Genomic DNA, 27,488 nt, shown 5'->3' with positions numbered 1-27,488 from the left:
CCCAGGTCAAAGGTCAAAAGAGAACACAAACTGATATAAACTCCACACCCAGAAATTACACGTCATCACATGAATGCAACAAAATGAACACGAATGGATCGACACGTGCAAACACAAAAGACAGGAATGTTTGTATAAGTGTGGTGACAGCCATGCACACATGAAGACACAAAAAAGGACCTCTCCAACATGTACACGACACGTATATCCTCAGTACATACATACTGTGTATATACTCACATTGTAGCGAATTTACACACTGAACAAGACAAGTAAATTTGGAGTGAAATTAACATTTATTTTTGCTAGGAAATCTGTTTTTACTGTGTCTTCTTGGTGTTTATTTTGATTTGTGTATTTGGTCAAAATCATGATTACCAAAAATATTTTCCTGCCGTGATATTAGCTGCTACATTTTTTGCTTCTAACAGATAATGTGCTGTAATTTAATTAATGCAATATCTGTGTGGGCAGCTATAAACTCACTTATATTCCAAGGTCAGCAGAAGCAGTTAACAGACCAACATTGTTAGTTGCCATTGTTTAATGCAATCTGTGATTTCTCCATGAATCTGTACTTTAGTAATTCCATGTTGGCAGCATGAGTCCTGAGGTTACAGGAATCTTGGTCCTCAGCCCAAGTCTGGCCCATATACTTGCATATCTGGGCTGGTATCTCGGGTATCCCCTGATATTGACTGACAGCCATATGATTTTCTCTGCGTGCGCCAGAATGGGTCCAGATGTGTAAGTAGCATCTGAACTGTGAAACTGGGCGTATACTGGGCCTGAAGAAAATGAGCATGTAGCCTAAGTGTGGGCCGGATATATTTGGCTAAAGGAGGGAGTCTATAGACTCACTAACATAAATACAGCACTGAGTGTACAAATCTACCAGACTCAGTGGATGTTATAACATGAATGAAAATTGATGTCTAATAGTAAACGTTGCTAACATTAGCAAGCTAGCTTCCACTTTGTAAGTGCATTAAAAACGTAACAGCACACTGGGTCGTCCCAAATACTGTAAAGGGACAGACGTTATGTAACCAATGTCATGTGGGCTTGTTGAGTAAGGAAAGAATCATGTCCGAGCAGGTCTCCTAGCAACACCAACCTTCAAATGTCTGTTACCCGCTGCCATGGGAGCCGCCAAACAAGAGGCTTGAAGCTAAGACACAGTTTCAACAAATACTTTGTGAAAAAAGTTTTAATTTTAAAACTGGAAGTGTCCAACAGCTTTAGTTTCATTATAGTTTATATTTCCTTATAGAAATGAAGAAGAATTCAGAAAGAATTCAAATTTCAGGTTGAGAATTTCCATGAATGCATTGCCTTTCTATCAGTTCACAATAAATATTCAGTGATGCAGCCACATTTTATTGTGCCACACAGGGTTTCCATAGCTCTACAAGAAAGCTCAGGGAGGGGCTAAGTCAGCTAATGGCCCATTGGCTGACTGCCCAACATGCCAACATATGGTCACCAGACAGACAAATTCCTCTAGGACCAGACATCGGCACCGACTGAGAGACATTGAGGTGGCTGAAGATTGTCATTTAGCATTTTCATACTCACATGCTGCAACTAGTGAACATATGCGATATTTATCAACTCCCAAAATTGGCTCTTCCTGTCTTTCCCTCCTGCTTTGTTTGTTTCCGCTGCTCCCGCTTTAACTCTGACTGTCCCTCCACGAGTGTAAGTGCATTTAGGTGTGAAGGAAGTACGTGCACTTCAGTGTGTTTGTCAGTTAAATATAGAAGCAACACGGTACAAGCAATACTGACAAAGAGGAGAGCGATGCTTTTCCCGCCATTTGGAATGAATTAAAACCATGCACAGCCACAGTGGTGTGGCATGGAAAAAAAACGATGGAAAGACAAACAGAAAAGGAGTGGAAAGCTGTAGGAAGATGTAATAGTTTCCAGAAGTGCATATGGACTTTGTGGATGTTTGAGGGTGGAGAGGACAAGGAGAGGAAAGGGATGTAGAGGGTTCCATCGATATGGGGATACCCCCTTTTCAGAGGGATTTCCCTGAAGTGGCCTCCTCCTTCGCTGCACGTTTTATTTACTGTACAATCTGCGAGGCGGCAGCTGGTAATTATGTGGGAGGAATGAGTCAGCCACTGTACCTGAAATACACACAGCTTGCAAAAAGCCGTTAACAGATGGGACACATATACCCACAGGGTCTCATAACCAATGCAAACAAGGGAAAAATAAGGGTAAACCAATTAATCTTCTGGGTTTTCTGGCTGTTTTCAAGTACATTATATGACAGAATGAATCTCTTTCTCATAAATAAGAATGTCTGTCTAGTTTCTTCTGTAATACGATCTCAAACTGTTCGTAATTTCAGACATCTGACCTTCAGCAGCAATATTTTTTAATTAAGTCTGAAACTTTTTAAAGCAAGGCCATGTAATCTTTTGCAACTTTTAAAGATTTAGCACATGAGACATCTTACAAATGAAAAGTTATATCGGTGTTAGGAATTTATGAGTATGTGTTGGGAAACTTTAAATAAATATTGCTGGGTAGATGAAATCACTGACTTCTGCTGCTGATAACCTGCGGTTTAGAATTCACTATTATCTTACTATTAGCATCTGTGGTCACTTTAAAGGGATCTTATGTAACTTCTGCTGAACAGTAGCCATGAACTATGACCACAAGAGGCAGCTGCAGATGTTATGATTACTCTATTAGTTTGGCTGATTAGAGCATATAGTGGAAGAGTTTGGAGGGTCAGGACATTGCGGGCAGATGTGACTCATGATAAGACACTGATGCAACACACCTGAGAGATGCTAGCAGAGCAGTGACAGGACATGCTGAGTTGTGTCAAGCTAAAACAAGCCCCAAACGGTATTTGATTTGATATTCTGGACTATGTACCAATTTGGAAACGTTGTCATTTTGCCTACATCAACAGTGGCAAGAGCCAAAAGAGGCTTTCCAGCCACCATCAGTCTCACAAGAGAACATCGCACCGAGTGCTGCAGGGATTTTGTAGGCCAATTCGGATGTTAGTGTCACCCTGGTTCTCCTCGATAAAAAGCCAATGGGATTACTTTTGGATTACTACAGAGAATAAACTCTGTGACGAACAGTATCTATAGTGATTGTGTATACTCAATACTGTGTAAGCACTAATAGATAAGTGCAATTGCTGGCGCTGCTAAGCTAGCATGCTGGTTATGCTCCACATTCTGCGTCAACACAATTGTACATGCTATTGTACATGCTAATGTGATGTAACCATTGCTCATGTACAGAAGAGTCATAAAGTCAGCAAACTAACAAGTAATGTCAGTTATACAGCATGTCTGTCTATGGTTTGCTAACGTTAGCAAATATCAGCCACCATTACTGGTGGTACCTGACCAATTGGAGCAGTGTATTGAATCGAGAGAGAGTGCGTTTCATTGGTAATGAACTCAGCTTTTGATATGTTGACATTTACATGTGTTGCATAACCACCAAGTTGTCCACCACTGATACGCCCCATGTAATTGGCTTCACATTAAAAGCCTGTGTTGTTAACAGGAACACTTGTCCCTCACAATCAATGGCTGATTCTTCTAGGAGTCAAACTTGGCCCGTGTTAACATTCTTTGAGAGCAGACAGTGGTCATTCTTTCTCTCCCCCTTCTTTTCATTCTCTTTATCCTTGGCTGAGACTGAGAGCGCTTTAGAGAAATTTTTTCACACTGTGCCTGTCCACTCAAATGAATCCATTGTGTCTTAAAACATCCATCCCGGCAGCTCGGACACAGAGGGGAGCAGGGAACAGCTCTGAAAAACTGGACCCTGACTACTTCAGTGCATTCTCGCACGCGCTTGTGAAATGTGGTGTGTCGACTCTAACGGGGATTTGCCAAGAAGCTTCTATACAGGCCCACCGTGCGTGCCCAGCGGGGCCATAAAATAACGGTCCGAGCAGAGCGCTTTCCCAAAATGAACTCGGCAAATTTGTTTCCTGCTGCCATGACAACGGGGTAAGGAACCCAGTTTGGAACTTTCTCTCCCTGGTAGCGCTCTGCGTCAGAGGGAGGGTTTCTGGGAGCAATTACAGAGCGGGAATGTGGGTTGTGAAGGGGAAGAGGAGGAGACACGGCAGCTAAGAATGTCTGAGTGTGTGAAAGAAAGAAACTGAAGGACTGAAAAAGAAAATGACTCAGACAGAGCACATTTGCTATTACATGTGTGGATATAAAGTGCATGTGATTCTCTAGCTTACCGGAAGTCTCTTTGGTTTGAGTTATTACAGAGAGTTAATATATGTAAGGTAAGTTTTCTACCTTTAGTCAAACAACAGATATGTTTGTACAGGTGAATGTTTCAATTAATTTGCCTTCGCCTTATCCTCTGTCCGTGGTCTTTTATGTGAAAACATAATTTTACTGACACATTACAGCCTAAAATAAATAAATCACAATGAGGTGATAAGCAATAAGCTGTAAAGACGGGCTGAACATCTGCCAAACTCTATTTGAAAAAGAGTCTAATGGCATCAGATGAAGGACGCCTCGGCTTGCAGCCTCCAAGTGAACAAACAGGTGGAGATAACAGTATGCTATTAAATGACCAGGGTGCACAGCAGCACCTACTGTTTTTGGTCTGGGTCTCAAATACGATTTATGAATTCACATTGCTTTTCAGAAACTACTAAACAGGGCTAAGTTGTCATTTAGCCATTGCCCTGTTCTGTGGAAGACAGAATATGGCCCATCTCCAACTTCCAGTTTCTTTTAGTGCAAACTTTGAATTGCACTTTAAAGGTTAATTATTTACTGAGGCCCCAAAGAAAAAAACCACCAAGAGCCAATTCATTTTTCCAATCGCCCAACCCTTGTAATTTCCTCTTAAAATAAGGTCCTATGTATCAGATACTGGCCTTGTGTTGTTTTTTAAGACACTACACCCATCCAGAGCTCCCTGAATGCTCATGTAATACTAATCTACACTGAACTAAACTCCACCCTATTCTGAAAAACCCAACACACCCGCCATGAGCCTTTCCTGAAGCATCCTTACAAATCCTTATTCGCATAAACTATTCGAAGGAAAACATACTTTTCTTCTTCAGAACTCTTCCTCCTATACAGTTACATAAATCAACCCCACCCCTTCCAGCATCCTACACTTTAATCTGCATCTTCATCTGCAGAACATGCACATACAGCCCCTCAACACACTCCCATCTTTAACATCCGAATCACCCCACCCAGCATCTGCCCTAAACCCATCCAACCTACAAATACACTGTAGGTTTCACAACTCTCAACCTTGACTCTGTGACTCAATATCATGTCAATTCACCAAAACAACTGAAAATCTTAAGTGGTGAGAGGAACATGCAACCAAATATTGCTGTATCCCTGATGATGTTTACAAGCGGAGTTCAGTGTCCATTTCACAATCAATTTTTCGAAACGCTTCAACCACCTACTGCGAGTTCCGTGCGCTGCAACGTACTGGAAAACATGTTCCAAAACGTATTTTGTAGCAATTTCTACCAATAACATGCAGTAATTAAATTAAATTACAGTCACTAATTAAAATGTTGGTGATCACAAAGTGGTCACATCTGAATATATTTTTTTCGGTAAAAAGCTGATATGCAGAATATAACATTCATCCTGCTGCATAACAGGAACACCTTCTTCTGTGGAAAACACCGGTCTGAAAGATGATAGTTGTGAGGTCAAGTAACACTCACTGACTAAATACAGCATTGTGTTTTCATTAAATATTAACTCAGAGAGGTCTTTACAATTTAAAATGTTTTACCAAGCACCAACAGACTAAATTAATAATACAGAGAAGTAATCAAAAAGTAATCAAATGTAATAGGTTACATTGCTTTGATGAAGTAGTTAAACAGTGACATTACCTTTTACATTTTTAACAGAGTAATTAATGAGTAATCTGTTGAAGACAGCGGTGGTAATGAATCATTCTGAACTTTGCATTTAAGGTCACTGACAATCTGACTTGACTCAAGTCTGACCACAATTATGCATTAATTCAGGTATGACTTTCTTGTATGATGGTAATCTCTCCTTGTGTTTCACAAGTGTGGCTTCAGTTCGCCTTTGACTAATAAAAAATAAATAAAAAGTGCATTCTTTGAAATAAATCTACATGTCTTTCCTTCACTTCTCCATGTCGCTGAGCACAGGATAAGTCAGGTCACGAGGTAGTTTTATGACAGGATTTCAGCCACAGAAAACAAAGAAGCTTTCTTTGGACAAGTAATATTTCCTCTTCGGTTGTTTGAAAAACAAGAAGGATATGTTTTCACACCATTGTTCCTGATGGAGTATATGTCTGTCTGATGCCAAGAGATCTTAATCTTCAGTCTTTGATTTTGTTTCATCTTTCCAGAATCTGTGTGTTAAATGTTTCTGCATCATGTGTGTTTTGTCCGTATACATTTTATTTATTTAACCCTTATTCACTTTGTTAAAACATTCAACTCAGCTGTTAGCAACACACCTTTCTTTTTTTTATCAGTACTCCACCCTGACCTCACTCCACCCAGACCAGTGACCTCTGACCTCACCTTTTCTCCTCCTCGTCTCCAGTACACGTGTAGCCTTTCAGCAGCGACAACACCCTGATTTAACCTGTGGCACCGGCAGTAGCTGCTTATTAGGGATTACAGCTGTCACTTAACTCACATTTTGAAGCGTATTTAAAAATACATACACTTAATTAAACCCCTCTGAAAAGCTTATCAAGTTCTGTCTCATCTTGGCCTCCTGCTGCCGTATCCGCCTCCTGCAGACCCGAAGACCGACATCCAAGGCTTCCTGGAATCAAGTCATTCCTTTAATCATCTTCCCACTCTGTGCACATTGTTTTGGTTTAACAGGTACAGACAAAAAAAAACACCCTCTGACATTTTGTCTGCTCTTGTCATTTTCTCACATAGACAGGAACACTGACACAGATATTTCCCGATAAGACATTGTCTCATATCAGGTTGGTGATTCAGCGCTGCAGACACAGGGGCACTGCACCTGGTGGGAATGTTCCACACACCTGTAAATCGTCTGCACACAAGTGTTTTCCCTCTGTGCGACCCCCCCCCCACCCCCCGCCCAGTGAGTCATGATGAACTTCTTCATGCTGTTGTAATCTCACAATGGTATCGTGAGCCGTATGGACTGAGCTGCATATTCTCACATCCAGTCAGAAGTGTCACAGTGCTGTGAGGAGAGTAAATGAGTGGGTGAGTAAGTTGTGACTAAAGGCCCTTGTTTTAGATTTAATGAGAGTTTTACTGAAATCATCTATGGGGGTTTGTCCTCCTACTGAATGAGGTGTTGAGTGATAAATAGCCAAGGGCTCGGTCAGTAGCTGACCTGAGGTCAGACACTGGACGATCCCTCGGCCAGGCCTGTGAGAGAGGCTTCTCAGTGGTTGTCCTCTGTGTCTGTCAGGGCTGCTCTGATTTAGTGCTATCTGTGGGTGTTCTGACCACGGAGGTCAGAAAAGAGCGAGGATGGTTCGAATAAACAAGAACTCTACAGTCTCACTGATCTGTTGATAGCTCTCTTTTTTTATTTTACCCCGATAAAGACGAGTTTCAACTCATAATCAGATGATCATGAGTCACACTCTGTTGTGAAATAGTCTGTTACCTCACCAAACAGATGACTGTCCAAACAGAGAGAGTGACAGCTTTTCAGGTGACTTTCACTCTGACAGCATAAATAACATATATAGACATACACACACACATACACGCACACACACACACACACACACACACACACACATACACACACACACACACACACACAACCACACCCACACCCATATGTCTGATAAAAAAGAGTCTGGCCTTGCAGAACATTTGTCACACTGCAGGTGTGACTGTCCTGTGACTTCCCAGACTCATGGTCCAGTCTGGTCAATGGCATTATTGCATGAAGTTAATAAGGGTGGTGGAGTAGAGTAAACAGAGGCTTAGCTTTGCCCCTCCCATACCCAGCACTACCTACACTGAAGACTGCCACTTATTCTGAGGTTTTTATCAGTATTAAAGCTGCATTTCCATGAGGGAATCCCTTTATCTATATTACAGTTTAGATATTTTATCAATCATGCATCGTTTTATTTATTTTATTTATTAAGACTCGTTCTTTCAGTCCTATTTCAGCCTGATTTTATCCAAAAAATACCCTGATTTTCCAAAGGCACAGACGGGTTTGAACTGGTTTTCACTTTTGATTTTATCTCCCCACTCTCTTGAAAGGGTTTTTTTTTTTGTGTCCAGATATTCATCACAGTTTACAGTAAATGAAGTACTCTTACAGCCAAGAAAAGGTTCAAAGCAAATACAAGTGAATAGAAACTGGAGAAAAAATGAAAGTAGCTGATAAACCAAAAGAAAAACAGGAATAAATGGTTAGCCCATGGTATTGGTCAAACTTTTAAAATGAATACTGAGAAATTTACAAATATTTTAAATTAAACTTTCTTACTCTATATTTATACAAACAATCATGACAACAACTGTATGATATTCACAGGAACAAACTGTGCTCTGCTCCTTGTAGGAACAGAGATTAGCATGTAGCTGGGAGGGGAACCATTCATGGTGGCTGTTGACCATCAGGGTGATGACTGTCAAAAATTCTTGACATCGGGCCAGAAGCTTTGAAGCTGGTGGTGTCGCTGCCTGACAAAAGAAGGATTTCTGTTTCCCATCAAGTGCGGATGTCTTCAAAAGCCTCTTATGTTTTAAAACCATTACACACGTGGAGTTTAAACTAACAGGAGTGAAAGAAATGAAAATGCCTGTCCGTCTGTTGAGAGGTGATTGTAGTTAGTTGTAACTATTTGAATCTAACGGTACCATTTTGTACCAGTGTGCAACAGAAATTCTCAGAGGTCAAAAAGTCATCAAACACACCGTACTTCATCCTTATCATAACATGGCTGGTTTCCCCCCAACGCTATGACCCTGTTGATCTTAGGTGGAGTTTGAACTGAGTTTACTGACACCTGATATGCAGTAACACTGAGGTCCTTCCAACGAACATGAAGAAAGAGGAAAGTATTACTGTAATTCACACACCTGGATGAAAGGTGTCGGGCCTAGAGGAACAAAGGACAGGTCCTTGGACGATTTGCTCTCTGTGAGTGTGAGCTGAGAAGATAGAAACTGGATCCAGCTCCGTACTGTTCTTACAGACAGACATGAGAGTAGTATCAGTCTTCTTATTGTCGTGTCACCATTAAAAAAAACCCATTAATGTCTTTGTTGTATCTCATTGGTTTCCATGGGAACGTGCTGACACTGGAGCCTGCAGTAATCTCCGTCATTTATCTTACATATTAAGGTGGTCTGAAGCTCAAATCCCATTATCTGCTCTATACAGCTATCATCTCTGTACCTTAATCTTTGTTTTATCTGCCGGGCGTGGCAGATATCAGGACCAGACAAAACACTGCAGTCGTCACCGCCACTGCTAGACAAACAGCAACCCTGCAGCCATGACAAGACCCTGAGGGCGCAGTGCTGGTTCTGTCTGAATTCGGGATTACTCACTCCAAGGATTCAGGCTCCGATATTTATCTTGGAATCAAAAATACATCTTTTTGTCTTCTGTCTGCAATCCCTCCTTTATTCTTTTTTTTTATTTTTTTTTTTATCTCTGATTCTTTTTATATGTCTCCCCCCTTCTCTATCATTTATGCATACAACAGCACTTTTTTGAAGGAGCCTCTCATGAAGCCGCTTTATTGCTATGCTTAGCAGGAATCCCTTTTGTTTGCCTTCTCAGTGACAGTACAAGAGCTGTTTTGATTTCATAAGGAGCTCTTTTATACTTTAATATCCCACTGCATGTTCCTTCTTGAAAAACAAACAAAACAAAACAAAAAAAAACTGAGTTCAAAGGAAGAGCATGACTGCAGACAAACTGAAAACTATTAAGCAATGATGCTGGTACAATGGGAGGGAAAGCTATGATTTCAAAATAATTCTTGAGTGTTGTTACTTCATAGTTTGTACCTTGGAAAAATGAATTTTAAGCTCTGACGTCCAACACAAACACAAGCTTCCTTTTTTTTTAACTTTAAATAACCATTAAAAAAAAAAAAAAAAAAACTGCAAAGAAACCAAAAAAGAAAGAAGTAGGAAAAAGAAAGGAAAAGTGGATTTCTGTCCCTCATATGAGCCCATAACAGGCAGCTTTAAAGGTACAGTGTGAGGAATGTGCTTGTGTTAAAAAGCTGCAGGGGGGATTCTGGGATATTTTTACTGCTTTAGAAAAGTCATTGTTCCTACGTATCTACTAAGGAGGCAGCAGAATTGTTCCTTTGTTTGGCCATATCCTTTATGGGAGGGGGACAATCAGACACACATCCGGCTATGTAGGATAGATGTCTTGTACAACATCTGGAACTGCCTCACACCATAAAAATCCCAGATTGTTTTTTATCTTTACAAATCATGTACCTTACTTTTTTTTGTTGCTCATTTTTTAAATTTATGCTGCTTTAAATCTTCTATCTTCTTCTAAAGATGTCGTTTTCATTCACTTCCAGGGAAGCATCAGTTTCCATTTATCTCTGTACTGATTGTCATATTGTACAAAAGGGCGTCAAAATCAATAAAAGACACTCACACAACTGGGGAAAGTGTTGAGCTGTGATGTAAAGAAGACATTTATGGCGTTGCTGAAATGTTGCAACTCATTCTTTTCTGTGATTACCACAGTCAGATGAGACATGTCGCCCCTCCAGGTGTGACACCACCTGATCTCACGCACTGTGACGAAAAATCAATGATGAAATCATTCCAGTAAACTTGACTGAACCGACCCTAAGGCACGTCTCATGTGATTTCTCTGAAAGTGATGATCCCTCTGTCATGTCACAACTGTTTGTTTTTAGGGTGGGGGCAGGGTGGAGCTACTGATAACATGTTGTGATGAGTCTAATCTGGGTGTCAAACTGAGAAATGTTAGTTTCTGCTGCCCACCTCTCCTCTCTGTAACCAGTGCCAACACAAAAAATCGATTTCACAGTCCAGTTTCAAAACCTTCAAAGAATTTGGCTTTTGTTATTTTATTTTATTTTTTTAGAAACAATCCCTTAAGAATGAAACTGACAATTATTCTACCAACATTAGCTGATATAATATATGCCTCACTGCCAGTTAACTCAACTGTTGTCTTAAAAAAAACTATTAAAAACACATGGAAGAAGTTGGTTTTAAAATCTTTGGGGGGAATTTTTGAAATGAATATTTAAAATGATGTGTAGTGTCATTCATATTTAAAATTTAAAAAAAGTATTTTTATTTTCTAAATTCTGTAAATCTCCAACTCGTTGAATCCCATTGAGTCCTCAGAATTGACCAACTTTGGAGGTTGTGGAGGACAAAGGCACGCTGTGAGCAGTCCTGCGGTTTAGGCTTGTGGAAAAGAGGGAGGTGACTCAGGGTGAGGAGGAGTGGTCTAAGGGGCGGACCTGAGGGCCCACAAGGTTTATATAGTTTCACAGCTTCCCTGTCCTCCTGCCTTGTGTCTGTGAGCTCCTGTTTCTGCCTTCCCAGCCTGTTCCTCTCTCTCTTACTCACAGTCTCTCTCACTGAGTCTCACACTCTACAGCAACAATGAAAACCTCCAAGCAAACTACATACTCTATGCGCTCCTCCACCAGTAGCAGGGCTCCTGCTATATCAATCTCCCGTACCTCTGTTCCTGTCTACAAGGCCCCTTCCATCCACGGTGGGGCCGGTGGGGACCGCATCAGCATCTCCTCCAGCGTCCGCAGCGGTCTGGGATCTGGGATGGGAGCTGGGATGGGAATGGGCTCCATGAGAGGTGGGGGCTTCTCCAGCAACATCCAGGTGAGCTCCAGCGGGAACAGCGCCGACATCATGGGCAATGAGAAGTTCGCCATGCAGAACCTGAATGACCGCCTGGCCAGCTACCTGGAGACGGTGAGGAACCTGGAGCAGGCCAACCACAAGCTGGAGATTAAGATCAAGGAGGCCCTGGAGAAGAGTGGACCCGACTTCAGAGACTACAGCAAGTACCAGGCCATCCTGGACGACCTGAGGAGGAAGGTGAGCAGGGTGGGGGGGGGGTGACAGCAGACTGGGGAATATGCATATGTTGATTTATTAAGTGTTGAACAAAAGCAGAGGGGGTGGGAGTAGGTTGGACGGAGGAAGTGAAGGAGAGCTGGTGAATGAGAGAACTGAAAAATGAAACCCAGAGTGATTTATGAGATGAATAATGTTTTGAGAAGATATCATAAAAAAAAAAGGGTAAAACAGACTGTGGCACGACACATCTGGAAGGCATTTTACACTGCAGACTGTACATAAATGTAACTCTGTGATCTGTACTGTGAGTTACTGACTTTCTGTAGATTCCTAACAGCGGAGGGCTGATTTGGTTTCTGCTGGTCTTTGGCACCGTGCCCACTGATACTCTGTGGGTCGGGGGGCCGAGGACTGGACCGGAAACAGTATGGAGGAGGAATGTTGGAGCGTCAGGGGTCAGAGAAACAGGAAAGCACAGAGAAACAAAAACAGGAGTCCGGGGACTTTACAGACATTAAAGGGTCACTCCGCAGCCTCATACATCACGACTTTAACTACCTTTTTCCTCTTAGTTTCGTCTGATTCAAACAATATGTTGTTAGCTGGACAATGGGACAGAACATACTGTACAGTCATTGCTACTGTGTACACATACAATACAAGCTGATTTAAAAAAAAAACTCTTTTTGGCTTATATTACTTAACACACCTCTTACACAAGTGGCAGAGTTAATTAGTGCAGAGAGATTTTAGAAGTAAAAGAAAACAAAGGCGTTACACAACCAGAAACATTGGTCAATCATTCATTCTAGGTTTTGCCCCATTGAATGCCACAAAGAAAACAACAACAACAAAAGATTGTGAAAGAGAAAATGGACGGTGTACAACCATCCACTTGCTGCCACTCTTCACTGAAAACTGCATTTTCCCTTTCAATTAAGTCAAGAGCAGTTTCCAAATGGAACATTCCAGTTTGGCTCCAATGCTGCTCTCACTGTAGGAAAGAGAGTTCATGCCCACATAGAGCATGTCTTGTTCTGATGTTTTTCCTTTTGGGAGTGATAACAGCATCAAGGTCAGTAGACTCTAGACGAAGAAGTAAGGAGTTTACCATCTATTTCTCAAAGTTTTATCGCTCCCATAACATTACATAAGAGCAAAACCCTTGGAAATTAGGTCTTATTTATTCTACCAACAGCCAAGGGCCTCAGTTCATCTAAACAGCCCGGGGTCAACATGGGCTCATTTTTCTTTTGGCCTTCATGCCCCTCACCTCTTTACCCCATCTGAAAAAGCACAGACTGTCACGGCAGCATTAAAACAGCCCTGTCCTGAAAAGCACGCAAAGTCAACTACCCATGCAAACACACAGAGAGGCATACGCAATCACCTGACCGAGCACAGGCACAGGCACACACAACACACAACCACCATCACCACCTTGCTCATGCAAATCACCTGCCCCCACCCTGCCCTGCAGACAGGATAGATCCTGTTCCTGAGCAGTGAAAGGACAGTTGCTGCCTGGCAGCCACTGATTGGCTCCTGGACTTTGTCACATGGATGCGTCCCCCGCCATCCATCCCAGCTCTTATCTGCCCCACCGTGACTGCTAAAGCAAATACTGCAACCACCTGGTTTTTGAAGCGGCCCACCGGTGCTGTCCTCATTTACACACACAGACAAGAATTCTTCTCTAACACTAAACATATAACTGCTAATGTCAGTGGAATAAACACCCATATATACATGTACAGTACGCTGTGCTCGTACAACAGAAACAGACATTTAATAAAGTCTGAATTTCATAAGCTTATTTTTCTTCAAATGATTAATTAAACGTACTTTTTTCCAGATGCAGAGCAGAGTTAGTGAGTTAGATGAGAAAACGCTTTCCTGTCTTTACACTAAATGTACCACTAGATGCTGGATGTAGCTTTATTTTTACTGTGCAGATATTAGAGGGGGAGCAATCTTAGCATCTACATGTTGAACTGTTGCTTTAATGTGTTACTTCTTGGTGACATAAGTGACACCCTTACGTCAGCTCTTTGTTGTAGCTGTCGGTCGTCTGTCCTCAATTTTCAAGCTAAACAAGCTCTTTCTTTTGTAAACCTGGTCTAGGTGTTTGATGCCACCACCGACAATGCCCGCCTGGTTCTCAACATCGACAACGCTCGCCTGGCAGCCGATGACTTCAGAGTGAAGTAAGGCTGCTGAGAATGTAAAACACTAAGCCAGATAGCTGTGGGCACACCCTGTCTTACTCCTGAATGGGTTGCGTGATGAAAACGTAGTAACATGATCTAAAGAGATGGTCATTAATCATCACAATTGCATCGTAGCGTGCGGAGGTGTTTCAGTTGTGTCACAAATTATATGTCATAGCAAACACAGCTGGCTGCTAGACGGTACAATATTGTACGCAGACCAAATAATGTCAGCATAGATGTTAATTAACCATTCAGTAGGACGGTTAACGCACATGAATGTGAGCAACTGTATCAGGCTTTCATGCTATCCTCACTTCCCTGCCCTGTGCCGTTTAGATTCGAGTCTGAGCTGGCCATCCGCCAGTCTGTGGAGGCCGACATCGTCGGTCTGAGGAAGCTCATCGACGACACCAACATGGGCCGCATGAATCTGGAGAGCGAGATCGAATCCCTGAAGGAGGAACTCATCCACCTCAAGAAGAACCATGAAAATGTGAGTGTGACGGCTCTGAAATCCAAAACCTCGACTTTCAAGCCCCAGAAACCCTAAATTAAATAAGTAATAACCAATGTTTAAGTTTGGTTTAGTTGGTTTAGTTTGGCTTAAGTTACTATTTATGAAGATTTTAAGCTCATCTGTTTCATGATGACCTGTGTGAATGTGGTGTGATCGGATTGCTCTGACAAAGCTGCAGTACATTAGCAAAAGACCCAACAACTAATTGGTGCACGGTGACATCACTTTTTTCCAATTTAGCCCCCGCCCATTTTAAATTAGTGAAAACCTCAAGGTCAAAAACAGAAATGCACAAATCTCACCTGTGAAATAACCTGGACTGTTCAAACTTTGGCCTAAAACTTACACTGATGTAGTTGCCCCATAACTAATCCTCACAAACTCATTTACAAAATAGGTTTTCAGGACCTTTAACACAAGCTCAAAGGTTGTATTCATGCTACTTGAGTGTTGAATGACTGTTAGTGCTGCAAATGAATCCCAAACAAAAAACACCCCTGGACATCATTTAAGCAACACGCACACCTTTAAAGGAGGCAAATTCATATTTGCTTATCAGCTCATCTCAATAATCTCTTCAAACAAACATTATCACCATGTGTGTTTAAGTCACACATATATAGGTCGCACACTATGCCACGACTGCAGCCGACACATCCTGACAGGCTGCAGGGAGGCGTTCTGGAAAACAAGCTTGAGTGGAAAGAGGGATGTTTGTTAAGAAATCTGAAATGTCTGTATGTGAATACTGTGTGAAGCCTCATCGTAAAAATGGTTCCCCTCCACATTTGGCAACAGAGACGATGCCAAAGAATTTAAATGACTGTCATTTAAGTGCCTTAGCCAAAACACAACCATTTGTTTACTGAGGGGAAATATTGGATGAAGTGTTTAAGGCCCTAGATGCAGGTTTAGATTTACTCCCTGTATATTTACCTGACCATAACATGGGCTTATGCTTGGAAAAGGCCAGGAGTCACAGCTTCTAATTCCTCTATCCATTCTTGTTTATTTAGGAAGTAATGGAGCTGCGTAACCAGATTGCCCAGTCAGGAGTCCACGTGGATGTTGACGCTCCCAAGGGACAGGACCTGGCTCAGATCATGGCAGAAATCAGGGCCAAGTATGAGAAGATGGCACTGAAGAACCAGGAAGAACTGAAAGCATGGCACGAAACTCAGGTAAATGATTAAAAAGAAATCAAGTCATCAACAAACAAAGAAGTCCTTCTCGAGCAGGTGTGAAAGATAAAACTTTAATCTTTTAATCGCAGATAACAGAAGTGCAGACCCAGGTCAGCCAGAACACAGAGGCCCTGAAGGGCGCCCAGACAGAGGTGAATGACCTGCGCAGACAGATCCAAACCCTGGAGATCGACCTGGAGTCACAGAGGAGCCTGGTGAGAAGCACTCTGTCAGCACACACTTCATTTCACCCCACTCAGCACTTTCATTTCAAGTCTCTCACATTTATTTTGTTGACACAAGCTTTACACTCTGGTGACCCGTCGCTATGGAGCTGTCATCAGCGAGACAGGTTCACTGTAAAATTTTAACCCGTCTTATTTTTTTCTTCCTTTTCCCCGCTTTCGCCCTTTGCTTGTCCCGCGCTCACAGAAAGTCTCTCTGGAGGGCACGCTGAGGGACACGGAGATGCGTTACAACATGGAGATCGAGTCTCTCAACACCGTCATCCTGAGTCTGGAGGCGGAGCTCACACAGCTGCGTAACAACATCCAGCTGCAGTCGCAGGAGTACGAAGCCCTGCTCAACATGAAGATGAAGCTGGAGGCCGAGATCGCAACATACAGACAGCTCCTGGACGGCGGAGACTTCAAGTGCGTAGATTCATTACTCTGCATTTCACTTTTTGGTGCATAACCAACCAATCATTTAAAAATCTGACAGTAGAAACGATGTGACGATTAAAGTGTTCTGTATTTTTTCTCTTTTTTTTTCCTTCAGGCTCCAGGACGCTTTGGAAGACCAGAAAACAGTGAAGACCAAAGTGATGACTGTCACACAGACCCTGGTGGATGGAAAGGTGGTTTCCTCCAGCACAAAAACCAAGGACCTTTGAACACCAGAAGCAACCACCTGCCACCTCCCAACCATCACTTTCCCTGCATCATAACACTAACAAACGATTGGCCAAAATTTTATTTCCAATGGGTTTTTCTGAGCTCTTAGTCGTACAGCACTAACCCCCTCTGAGCTGTCGCTGCCATTAGTTTGACTTCCTGGGTATACAGCTCTTCCACAGGCTGATAATAAAAACTGGATCAGAGGAAAACTAAATCATCTTTTATTTATTTCATCATAGTGTTATTTATGTGTTTTTGTATTGACCGGCAGATGTTCAGAATTCACAATTGGAGAACTCCAAGCTTTTTTAGAGAAAAACAGATACAAGACATTGAATATTTCAAAGTAATAAATAAAGAGTCTTAATTAAATGCAAAACATTTTTTTTTTATACTTCATCATCTTTGGTTTTCTTTCTGTCCAGTTAAGTCTGCCCTGTTGCGCTGTCATGTTCAAACATTTCAATAAAGTCCATTTGAGGAAATTTTCTTGGTGTCAACATGGTGTTTGTCTAAAACTACACATCATTCATGTCAAATATATCAGATCATATTACCATAACTTGATGAACATAATGAATCAATCAATCAATCAAGCAGATGGTGACAAAGGAATAGTCACTGCTTTCACTCACAATAGCAATCAATGAATTCTTTAGAATAAAACCCTAGGCAGCCACTGAACTCTTGTCAAACTATAAATAGGAAGATCTAACCTGCAGATTAAGCTTCAGAGTTCATATATAATTAGATTTAGATCCTTTATTCTTAATGCATTGCTTAATAATTTAGCTGCCTACTCTTCCTTTCTACTTCCACTGGTGCTCTGCTGATATTATAATCAATACAGCTCCAAAAACTACATTTAGCTATGTTTTTAAAGCTATGTTCATACCTCACTGTGAAAACAACATGCCCCCTCATTCAGTTCAGTCAATCCACTTATATCACATATATACATACTCTGGATATATGTTTATAACATATATGAAATGCCCATGGTATTACGTCTCTGCCACAACTCTATATAGTTTTTTCTCTTGTGTTTACTTGTTTTCCCTTGTGTCTCCCCCTCCCCTCTTGTCTGTGTGTGTGTGTGTGTGTGTGTGTGTGTGTGTGTGTGTGTGTTTGTGTGTGTGTGTGTGTGTGTGTGTTTGTGAATATATGTGGGGGCGTGGCTTCTCTCTCCTGGCTCGTGACATCATTCCACACCTGCTACACATCAACTCCTCAAGCAACCTGATCAAAAATCCTGGCCACCCCTCCACTCATCACCAGATTGTTCCGTCCACTTAGCGGTAGACTTGCCCTCGGCCACTCTAGTTATTTGAGAAATATTTTCTAGAGTTTCTAGTTGTTCCTTTCCCAACGCCAGCCAGCCTCGGCTACACGTTTTTATTTCATTTGTACATATATATTTGGAAAATTCAATACAGGTACATATATAACATTTTCAATCAATTATATGTGAGTGCACACTCCAGGTGGAGTTTACCAGAGTTTACTGTTTACCCTCGTGACTGTTGTGATGGAGGATAAACTGATTGTTGCTATGATAAGATACAAGAGTTGTAAACTTGTTCCTCATTAGAAACCGCTGAGTCTCCCAGGTATCTGAAGCAACATGCCCCCCACCAGCATAACCCCTCACATTATTGGTCTGAACACACAGTTAATGGATCAGGCTGCTGTAATCTTAGCTGCTTCTAATCGTCAACAACATTGTTACCTTTACTTAAACATGAGGAAATAGTGTATTTGTTGGGGACTATTTTCAACTGTGGGTTAAAGGTCCCATATTGTATGAAGTGAGATTTCCATGTCTTTTTTGATTATAAAGCAGGTCTAGGTTCTATATTAATACTGTGAAAGTAGAGCTCAGTCCACAGAGAAATGCACACAGCCTGTATTCAGAAACTGAGCCTTAAAATGAGCCGTCGGGACTTCTGTAACTTTGTGATGTCACATTATAGCAGACACCACTCTAAGCCATGCTCCAGGCCCAGCCCACCTGGACCCACCATCCAACCTTGCAGGATTTGATTTCTCTGAGTATTTACCTGAAATCTGCTATATTTTTTTGATCACTCAGAAAACAGCCAATCAGAAGAGAGGCTCAGAGCTTGTTGGCTCCAGAGCGAAACCTCAGAGAGAAGATGTAAAACTACATTAAGATGGTTTTTGGTTCTTAAAACCACAAATATGGAGTGTACATATTGACTAAATGGCCATGTTCAGTGCAATGACTGAACGTGTCAACCAATGGAATAATGTGATTCACCGAAGTGTCTTCAATAGTTTAAACACTGGTTCTATGGCATCACAGTTACCATAGATACAATTTATTCACAACACACAATCGATATGAAAATGTCGGCATTCCTTTTTGCCTTTGACAAATTGAGTCACAATGTGTGTTGGGGGGACAAAGTCTAAGCAGGAAGGCTAAAGGTAAAAATGTAATATAGATAGGAGAGGAGTGGCAGAAGGGAATATTGCTTTCACAATGATATATAAGACCTCAGGTCTCCTCAGTCCTCCACTCTCAGCGTGCCAGGACGTACCTCTCCTCTGATTGATCAGCATACTTCTTTTAGCAATGGAGCCCCTGATTAGACGCCAGAGCTCTAAAATTGCTGGTGTGCAGTCCTATAGGACACCCGTTTCCGGACCTCTTCATATGCGGCAGGGCTATGCCCACAGTGTCAGCGGAGGAGCAGGTGGCCATGGGGCCATGATCTCCATGAACTATGGCAGTGGCTTCGGCGGTGGGTACAACTACCAAATCTTGTCCTCTGGGTCCACTTCTGGAAACATGGCCATCGGGAATGAGAAGGTAACCATGCAGCACCTGAACGACCGTCTGGCCAGCTACCTGGAGACGGTCAGGAATCTGGAGAAGGCCAACAGCAAGCTGGAGATCAAAATCCGAGAGGCCATCGAAAAGAAAGGCCCCTTGGAGGGGAGCGACTACAGCAAGTACAACGCCATCATTGCAGAGCTGAGGGGCAAGGTGAGTCAATGAATCAATCAGTTTTTATGAGACTTACAGTGTATTCGTCTTGTTTAGTGTGGTTACTTAATGGAAAGCAAAACAATCCAGATCAAAGACATTGGTTTATAGCATATATTTCACAACATGATGCAAAACTGCAAAAAGAAATGCACAAAGAAAATTGCAGTTACAAATGAGGGTCCATTTCAATGTTCTGGTTTTACAGACATTGCAGGGTCTCCAAGCAAAGGAAGTGGTTAGTGGTCATATTATCATATAATTTTTTTCTAATATAGTTCTTGGTGTGGGAGCTATGACAAGCTAATGCTCAAAAATGCCTGTTTTATTGACCAAGTTCTCAATCTTCCACTTTCCTTATCTTGTAAACGTCACATAATGTTGGAGGTGCAGGTCGAATTACTCAAAGTGTTCGTGCAGCTCTCTGACTGACTCATCTCATAACATTTATTATCTGTAATCTGACTCTTATCTCCATGTCCATGTCAGGCTGTGACAGATAGCCTCAAAAAGACAAACTACTTTGTTCTTTTTATGATTTATTTTGTGTTATCTGGGTCGTTCTTTCACCTGCACCATTTATCAAAGGGGAAATTATACTTTGCTGTCCATCAAAATGACTGTGGGAAAATAACAATAGTATTCGCAGTTTGTTTGTGTTTCACAGGCTGAAAATCCGAAAATCCCCTCTCTTTCAGATACTGGACATGACCAGGGACAACGCACATCTTGCCATCGCTGTAGACAATGCGCGTCTGGCCTCAGAAGACTTCAGAGTCAAGTGAGTAGTGTTTGGCTTTATATGCAAATTGCAACTGACTCTCAATCAATCCTCCTTGAGCATATCTGATACACAGTATGTGTCATTAGGATGGATTATGAGCTGGCCATGCGTCAAACAGTGGAGGCTGACGTTAACAGACTGAGGAAGATTCTGGATGACACCAATGTCATTCGTCTGCACCTGGAGAGCGACATTGAGTCTCTAAAGGAAGAACTGATCAACCTGAAGAAGAATCATGAGACTGTGAGTGACATTAGACAGAAACTACACGCACAACAAAAAAAAACTGTATTTGCTCCAATCCAACTGAACAATTAGATCATATAGTTCTACAGTTCTGCCATGTATTTGTTCCTTAACCTTTGCACAGGATAACGCCACTCACCTTGTTCTGAAAATCACTCCCTGACTATTTCCTCCTCAACAGGATGTTGCTGAATTGCATATCCAGATCACACAAGCTGGCGTCCGCGTGGACGTCGACGCTCCTAAAGGACAAGACCTGGCCCGGATCATGGAGGATATGAGGGCTAATTATGAGAAGATAGCACTGAAGAATCAGGAGGAGCTCAAAGCATGGCATGAATCTCAGGTAATTTGTCAGTGCATATTTGCTCCACACAGTTTGTGTTGACTAGCTGTATTGGTTGAGTATCTTCTCTATGTTTCATCCTGTATCCAGATCACAGAGGTGCAGGTCCAAGTGACTCAGAGCACAGAAGCTCTGAAGGAGGCCACGAGTGTAGTGACTGAAACTAGGAGGAGGTATCAGGGACTGGACATTGAACTGCAGTCTGCACTTAGTCTGGTAAGTTTACATATATATTGCAACTTGAACTCTCATAGTGTCACAACTGGTCATAGCACCATTTTAATGCAAACAGGAGGCCATTGGCTTTGCTAGCCTAGCTCTGTTCAAAGGTAAAAAGGTCATGGATTTTACAGGTGAGTGGATTTTGTTACCTACGAATAGAGCTAGGCTACATGTCTCCCTGTCTTTATTTATTTCTGTCTTTATGTTAAAGGTCTCATTTGACACTTCCCTGTGTTTTATTTGAGGTGTTGATTGATAACAAGATATAGTTGTGGTTTTAAGTACCAGAAACCATCCCAGTGTGGTTTTAGATCTTCTCTCTCAGGCTTCTCTCTGGAGCTCTAGTAACAACAGGTCGGTGAGCCAATCAGAAGAGAGGAAGCTCTGAGCCTCTCTTCTAATTGGCTCACCGTTTTCTGAGTGATGGAATAAAAATGTAGCAGATTTCAGGTAAACACTCAGAGAAACCAAACCCTGCAAGGTTGGATGGTGGGTACAGGTGGGATAGGCTTGGTGCATGCCTGAGAGCTGCTTTGTTGTGACATCACAAAGTTACAGAAGACCTGACGGCTCATTTTAAGGCTCAGTTTCTGAATACAGGCTGTGTGTGTTTCTCTGTGGGCTGAGCGCTTTGATACTTTCACAGTATTAATAAAGTGCCTAGACCTGCTTTATTATCAAAGAAAACATGGAAATGTCACTTCATACAACAAGGGACGTTTAAGCTAAGCTAAATGGCTACTTACTGGTATCAATCTTCTCATCTATCTGTCATCAAGTCATTTCTCTTCTGCGTTAATGAGTTGGGTAATTAAATTTGTCTTTCACCCCTTGACAGAAAACATCCCTGGAGGCCACCCTCCATGACATCGAGATGCGTTACAACATGGAGGTAGAGAAGTACAACAAAATCATCCTGAAGCTGCAGGAGGAGCTGACTGAGATCCGCAACAGCATCCAGCATAACACAAGAGAGTATGAGCAGCTGCTCAACATCAAGGTGAAACTGGAGGCCGAGATCGCCGAGTACAGGAGGCTGCTGGACGGAGGGACGGATTTTAAGTGAGTATGAGGAGCGGAGGCAGAAAGAATGAGAGAAACAGTGAAAACTGCTTGTAGACTGCAGGTGACCGAACAATTAATTCTCTGCATTGTGAACCAAGTGACATCAGAGCTTTGTTCGTTACAGGGCGGGATTTGCAAATTTCATTCAAATAAGCTTCATGCAAACATGAAGTGGCGTTGATATAGAAAGTAAAAATACTTCATCTGCATCCAAGCAATACAGTTCATATCACTTACATTTTCTGCTGCTGAATTTCAGCAATTATTCCAGTGTATATACTCTTATATGTATTAATTATTTTCATAACAAAAAAACAAACTTTAACTACGGTTTGTCTTTTGTTCATTTTTCCAGACTGGAGGATGCAATTGATCAGAGGAAAGTCTCGACCCAAGTGGTGACAGTCACTCAGACCCTGGTGGACGGCAAAGTGGTCTCAGAGAGCAAGAACGTTAAATCCAGTGAAAATGCTGCTGTTCATTAGAAAGTGAAAAAAAGCTCCTTGTAACAAAAATAAAATGAACAAAAAGTACCAGTGTGCCTCCGACTGTTTTTAGCTTTGTCTAAAGGAGTAAGGCAATTATTACAATCACAGCTATAATCAGTGGATAGGTTATGAATGCATAAGACATATTCCATATTTTTTATTGTTTCATATTCATAATTTATAATCCACATAAAATAATAGTTTGACATTTTGGGAAATATGTTCTAAAGCTTCCTTGTTGTTGGTTGATGAGACGATTGATACCACTTTCATGATAGCAAATAAAATACGAAGCTACAGTCAGATGTTAGCTTAGCTTAGCATAAACACTGAAAAAAAGTGTCAACAGCTAGCCCATCTCTATCAAAAGATCCTCCTACAGCACCTCCAAAGTTCCCTAACTTACATATTGTCTATCTTGTAATTATGCGTACAACAACTAAAGTGTAAAAAAGCCACGCTGTTGTTTAACTTGCAGTTATCTGCTGGACTATTTCTATGGCTGGGACGAGTGACCTCAGTTGAGTCAGTTGCCTGGCAACCTCACATCGACGACAAGATTCCAGGAAGACACAGCCCCAGCCAAGAAACAACCTGCAGTAAAACCGAAACTGCTTTCACACTTCAGACAAGCCGGCTGTTAATTTCCCCTCGTTGCAGTCTTCATGCTAAGCTAAGCTAACTGGCTACTGGCAGGAGGGTGGTGGCGTATTCTCATCTAACTCTCAGTAAGAAAGATGATAAGCTTGTTTCCCAAAATTTCGAGATATTCCTTTAAGTTGGACTCTAAATTTTATAATCTGCTAATGAAACACAGAAGCAAAAGCTTCAACGTTTTATATTTCATTATACGACTTGCACATAGACTTTATGTAAGACAGATGCCCTGTTAAGCACATGCACAGTGATGGCTTCCTGGCCTCTTGCCATCCTCCTCCCACACACCCACGTCTGCAGCGAGTGCGGGAAATTCTTTCAGCTTCTGAGAAATTCACATCCTGACCCGCAGTTCTTTAGCCTTGTCCCATTATAGGCAGAACACCCCTATTCCCATGCCATGTCCGAGCAGACCAGTCCAGTCTCTGCTTTCTGTTTATTTACATTCACATTAGTCAACCTTCCTCAGTTCTCTTTGATACAAACTGACCTCTGCATAACTTTACATTAATAGGCTGTTCATATGTTGTCAACAGAGCAATTGGCTAGGAATTTTTCTTCGTCAGTCAGGGGTGATTTTACAGCTAAAACCCTTTACAAATCAATGCACTGTTCATCGTCATAATGTCAAGATTTTTGGAAATATACAATTGCAACATTTCTTAGACAGTAGCATTACTCATCCTGCCAGTTTTTATTAAGGACTGGTTTCCCAACCGAAGCTGACAAGTAATAGTTTCCTAATTTGTGCCAGTTTCCACTGCAATATCAAGCTATTACTGCGTCACAGTGCGTCCTGACAGTCTCACTATCTGTTGTTATGTTGTAAAGCTGTCTTCCCTTACACTCTGTAAGCCTTTCTTGCAGGGCTGCTCGTCCCCTGAAGCCAGATGCTTCATATTCTGGCCCCCTTCTGAAAGAGGACCAGGAGACAAACCAGAGGGGGGGGGGGGCAGAGTAGAAAAGGATGGGTGGTAGGACTGACCGGCACAGGAGATAGATGGGAGGATAGATAGAAAAAAAAGGACTGGAGTGCATATCTGTACTGCATGCCTGTGATTCCTCAGTGGGCCCCAAAGAGGGCTGGCTGAACAATACCTCTCTCTCTGCACGGAGAGAGGAGACCCTCTGAAGATTCACTATGCTAAGTCATGATTACTCACCCAAAAAAAAGTAGGTGGAGTAAATTCTTACTCTTAAATCGATTACCAAAATATTTTTCCTCAGAATTTTGCAAGAACATGAACAAAGAGACAGCAAGTGCAAGTCAGTTCATGTTCACATGAAATTTAATCAATTGGACACACACTGTCCACGTTTTTTGTCACTGAATGAATGAATGAAGAACTACATTCATTAACAGCTGCAGAGTCAGCAGGAGACAGGTGGAGACCCAGGTTTGCATCCAGTCAGAGTTTGGTCTGTGGTTTAGGCAAGATGATGGTATTGGTTAAATATGCATAAACACGTTGTGTCGGTACATCCTGCAAATGCACAGGAATCACAACATTAAATTTCTTCACTAATTCACAAACTAAAAGTTGTGCTGACAGTGACAGACTGTGAGGCAAGGTTGTCATGTCAAACAGGAGCCTTGTTGAAAGATGGGTTTATTTTCTTTTGTCTAGTACTAATAAATGAGCAGTGAGTGATGTTCACGTCCCTGCCATTTTCACTTGACATGGAAGCTGTGTTAGCAGTTGCTAGGAGCAGTTCATATTTTTCTTTGGCTTTTGTCGGTAATGGAAAAATGACGAAAACCTCATCACTGTTTATGGACGGCACATGGTAAAGAGGACACTCAGTAATACACACTCAAATGGTAATCCAGACACATAATTCCCCTCTTTCCTTGTGGTAAGTGCATGCACCACATTAAAAACCACAATCAAAACTGTACACAAATCCCCTGCACTAATATATATGGCCAAAGAAACATACTACATAACAGGTTAGTCAATTAAGGTCAGTTTATTCATACCAATCTCATTCGACCGGTGTCACCATAATCAGATGTTCTTCTCCTCCACAGTCCCTGGGTCTGAAACAGAGCAGCTGCTTGATGTAATTAGATTTTGGTTGGTCCAGAGGGAGGGGCTTAGCAGTTATAAGCGCCTGGCCAACAATGCTCTCGAGTAGTAGTGCAAGACTCTGAGGGTGGCTGTGAACCAGACAGGTAACTTTTTGCAAGTTGTAGATAATTTAGGTTGTTTTTTCTGTGGATGTCCAAGTTTTTTTTTTTTAATTACTGTTTTTGTAAATAAAAGCACGGCACTTCAATCTGCTTTTGTGACTCAAGCCATCTTGTTATTTTTCCGAGACAGTTGACCCGCCGGCACCAACCCAGGGATGAGACGCAACAGAGACGTTTAACAAGTCTGCACGGACTAGCTAGGCAGCTAAACCTGCTAATTGTGGTGTAAAAAGGGTATAAGTCAACTTACAAAAACCTGAATAGCTGCATCGATATGACTGACACCTTTTTTCTCACCACACCATTTGTACCATACTGGCCTGATTATAAGAAATTTTTTTCTGGAAGTTAGCTTATAAAAAGTCGGGGTCGTCTTTGAATATTCATGTTGTGACACAAACAAGTGACGAACTTGGCTGGGTTCTCGTCTGTGCTACTTGCAACACACTTGGTTGTGTTGGGAGTATTTGCAGCACATATGCTGTCAAACGGATGGATGAAGATGTTTTCTGACTTTGATTGCATTTAGTCCGTTTGCATGTGTTTTCTTAGGCTTCAGTGTGTTGAACTCTCACGGCCACCCTACTGCAACTTTGGGGTTTCACTTGGTTTGAATGCTGAAGCCTCATATCAGTTTCCGCTGAACTTTAACATGCATTTTGAACACATTCAGGAAACCCCCACCCCAGCACCCATAGTCCTAATAGGAAGGTATCACTTCACAGCCAGTGTGCACAGGAAGACTGATTACACCAACTCATAACTCCTTATGAAAACTGTATTAAGTCGTACTTGAAAAGTCTTGAAAGAGTTTATCCTTGAAAAAATCAATAAAACTAAACATGTGACAACTGCAACCAGAACAAGATAAAATTCTACATTTCACTGCTGCTGAGACAAGGAAAAGACTCACAGACATTATAATTAAAAGGTTTCAACAAAGTGGAAAAACTGTAACAAACTAAGCCAAATATTATAATCTGTATTAGTGGTGATATGTAATACGTAATGTGCCGGATAAATGTTGCAATCGTTTGTTTTACATGTTAGAGATGAACTCAACATACCAAGTGTTGCAAGCACATTGCATCACCCAGAGCTGAAATTCATGATCTGCCTCTGTTTTTCATTTGACAGATTTTACGCTTTTATTTAATGTTAACAAGAGCAGGTCAATAGAGGGTTATCAGCAGCTAACACGAGTTAAGATAAACTGTTTTAGCTGGAACCTCGGAGTTCATTCAGTACTTTCTCCAAGTCGTGTATGTGTTAGTCATGACAGGTCAAAGGCCTCTAATATAAACAACCACTGCTTCACCTCTTTCTCCCTTTTCTGTAGAAAAACAGTTTACATAGATGGACCGTGAATCATCTCTCGCTCTGTCTGTCACATGCACACACGCGCGCACACACATTCTTGATCTCTCCCTCTGCCCCACACATCTGCTGGGTGTGTCGGGTGTGAGTCAGTCAGTCATGCAGTGCTCCCAAGGCAGCGGACCTCCTCCCAGTGGGAGCGAAACAGGGGGAAAAGTTAGGGACTGGTGGTGGAAGTTGAAGGGTGTGGTGTGTG

At 41.8% G+C, this 27,488-nt stretch overlaps 2 protein-coding genes across 2 annotated transcripts; both read left to right on the top strand.

The window, feature by feature from the left end:
• Positions 1-11,543: 11,543 nt before the first annotated feature.
• On the top strand, positions 11,544-17,389 carry krt18a.1 (keratin 18a, tandem duplicate 1). Its single transcript, XM_023403693.2, has 7 exons — positions 11,544-12,105; positions 14,212-14,294; positions 14,637-14,793; positions 15,834-15,998; positions 16,091-16,216; positions 16,434-16,654; positions 16,782-17,389. Exons 1-7 carry the CDS (start codon positions 11,650-11,652, stop codon positions 16,894-16,896), a joined length of 1,323 nt encoding a protein of 440 aa, XP_023259461.1. The 5' UTR covers positions 11,544-11,649; the 3' UTR covers positions 16,897-17,389.
• A 2,044-nt stretch (positions 17,390-19,433) lies between these two features.
• Positions 19,434-23,109, top strand: LOC111653209 (keratin, type I cytoskeletal 18-like). The gene is made up of 7 exons (XM_023403683.1): positions 19,434-19,913; positions 20,612-20,694; positions 20,784-20,940; positions 21,125-21,289; positions 21,380-21,505; positions 22,350-22,573; positions 22,932-23,109. Exons 1-7 carry the CDS (start codon positions 19,500-19,502, stop codon positions 23,059-23,061), a joined length of 1,299 nt encoding a protein of 432 aa, XP_023259451.1. The 5' UTR covers positions 19,434-19,499; the 3' UTR covers positions 23,062-23,109.
• The last annotated feature ends 4,379 nt before the right edge of the window (positions 23,110-27,488 follow it).

The sequence above is a fragment of the Seriola lalandi genome, unplaced genomic scaffold, assembly GCF_002814215.2.
Source record: "Seriola lalandi dorsalis isolate HSWRI2012SDOR001 ecotype SW California unplaced genomic scaffold, Sedor1 jcf7180002054178, whole genome shotgun sequence".
In the NCBI taxonomy this organism is placed as follows: domain Eukaryota; kingdom Metazoa; phylum Chordata; class Actinopteri; order Carangiformes; family Carangidae; genus Seriola; species Seriola lalandi.
This window is presented reverse-complemented; position numbering and strand designations above follow the sequence as displayed.

Excerpts from the sequence above, each read along its gene's own strand:
- krt18a.1 (XM_023403693.2), top strand. The coding sequence starts at position 11,650 with ATGAAAACCTCCAAGCAAACTACATACTCTATGCGCTCCTCCACCAGT. Across the intron at positions 14,295-14,636 it reads GCCGATGACTTCAGAGTGAA|ATTCGAGTCTGAGCTGGCCA; the intron begins GTAAGGCTGCTG and ends TGTGCCGTTTAG. Across the intron at positions 15,999-16,090 it reads AAGCATGGCACGAAACTCAG|ATAACAGAAGTGCAGACCCA; the intron begins GTAAATGATTAA and ends TTTTAATCGCAG.
- LOC111653209 (XM_023403683.1), top strand. The coding sequence starts at position 19,500 with ATGGAGCCCCTGATTAGACGCCAGAGCTCTAAAATTGCTGGTGTGCAG. Across the intron at positions 19,914-20,611 it reads TTGCAGAGCTGAGGGGCAAG|ATACTGGACATGACCAGGGA; the intron begins GTGAGTCAATGA and ends CCTCTCTTTCAG. Across the intron at positions 20,941-21,124 it reads TGAAGAAGAATCATGAGACT|GATGTTGCTGAATTGCATAT; the intron begins GTGAGTGACATT and ends CCTCCTCAACAG.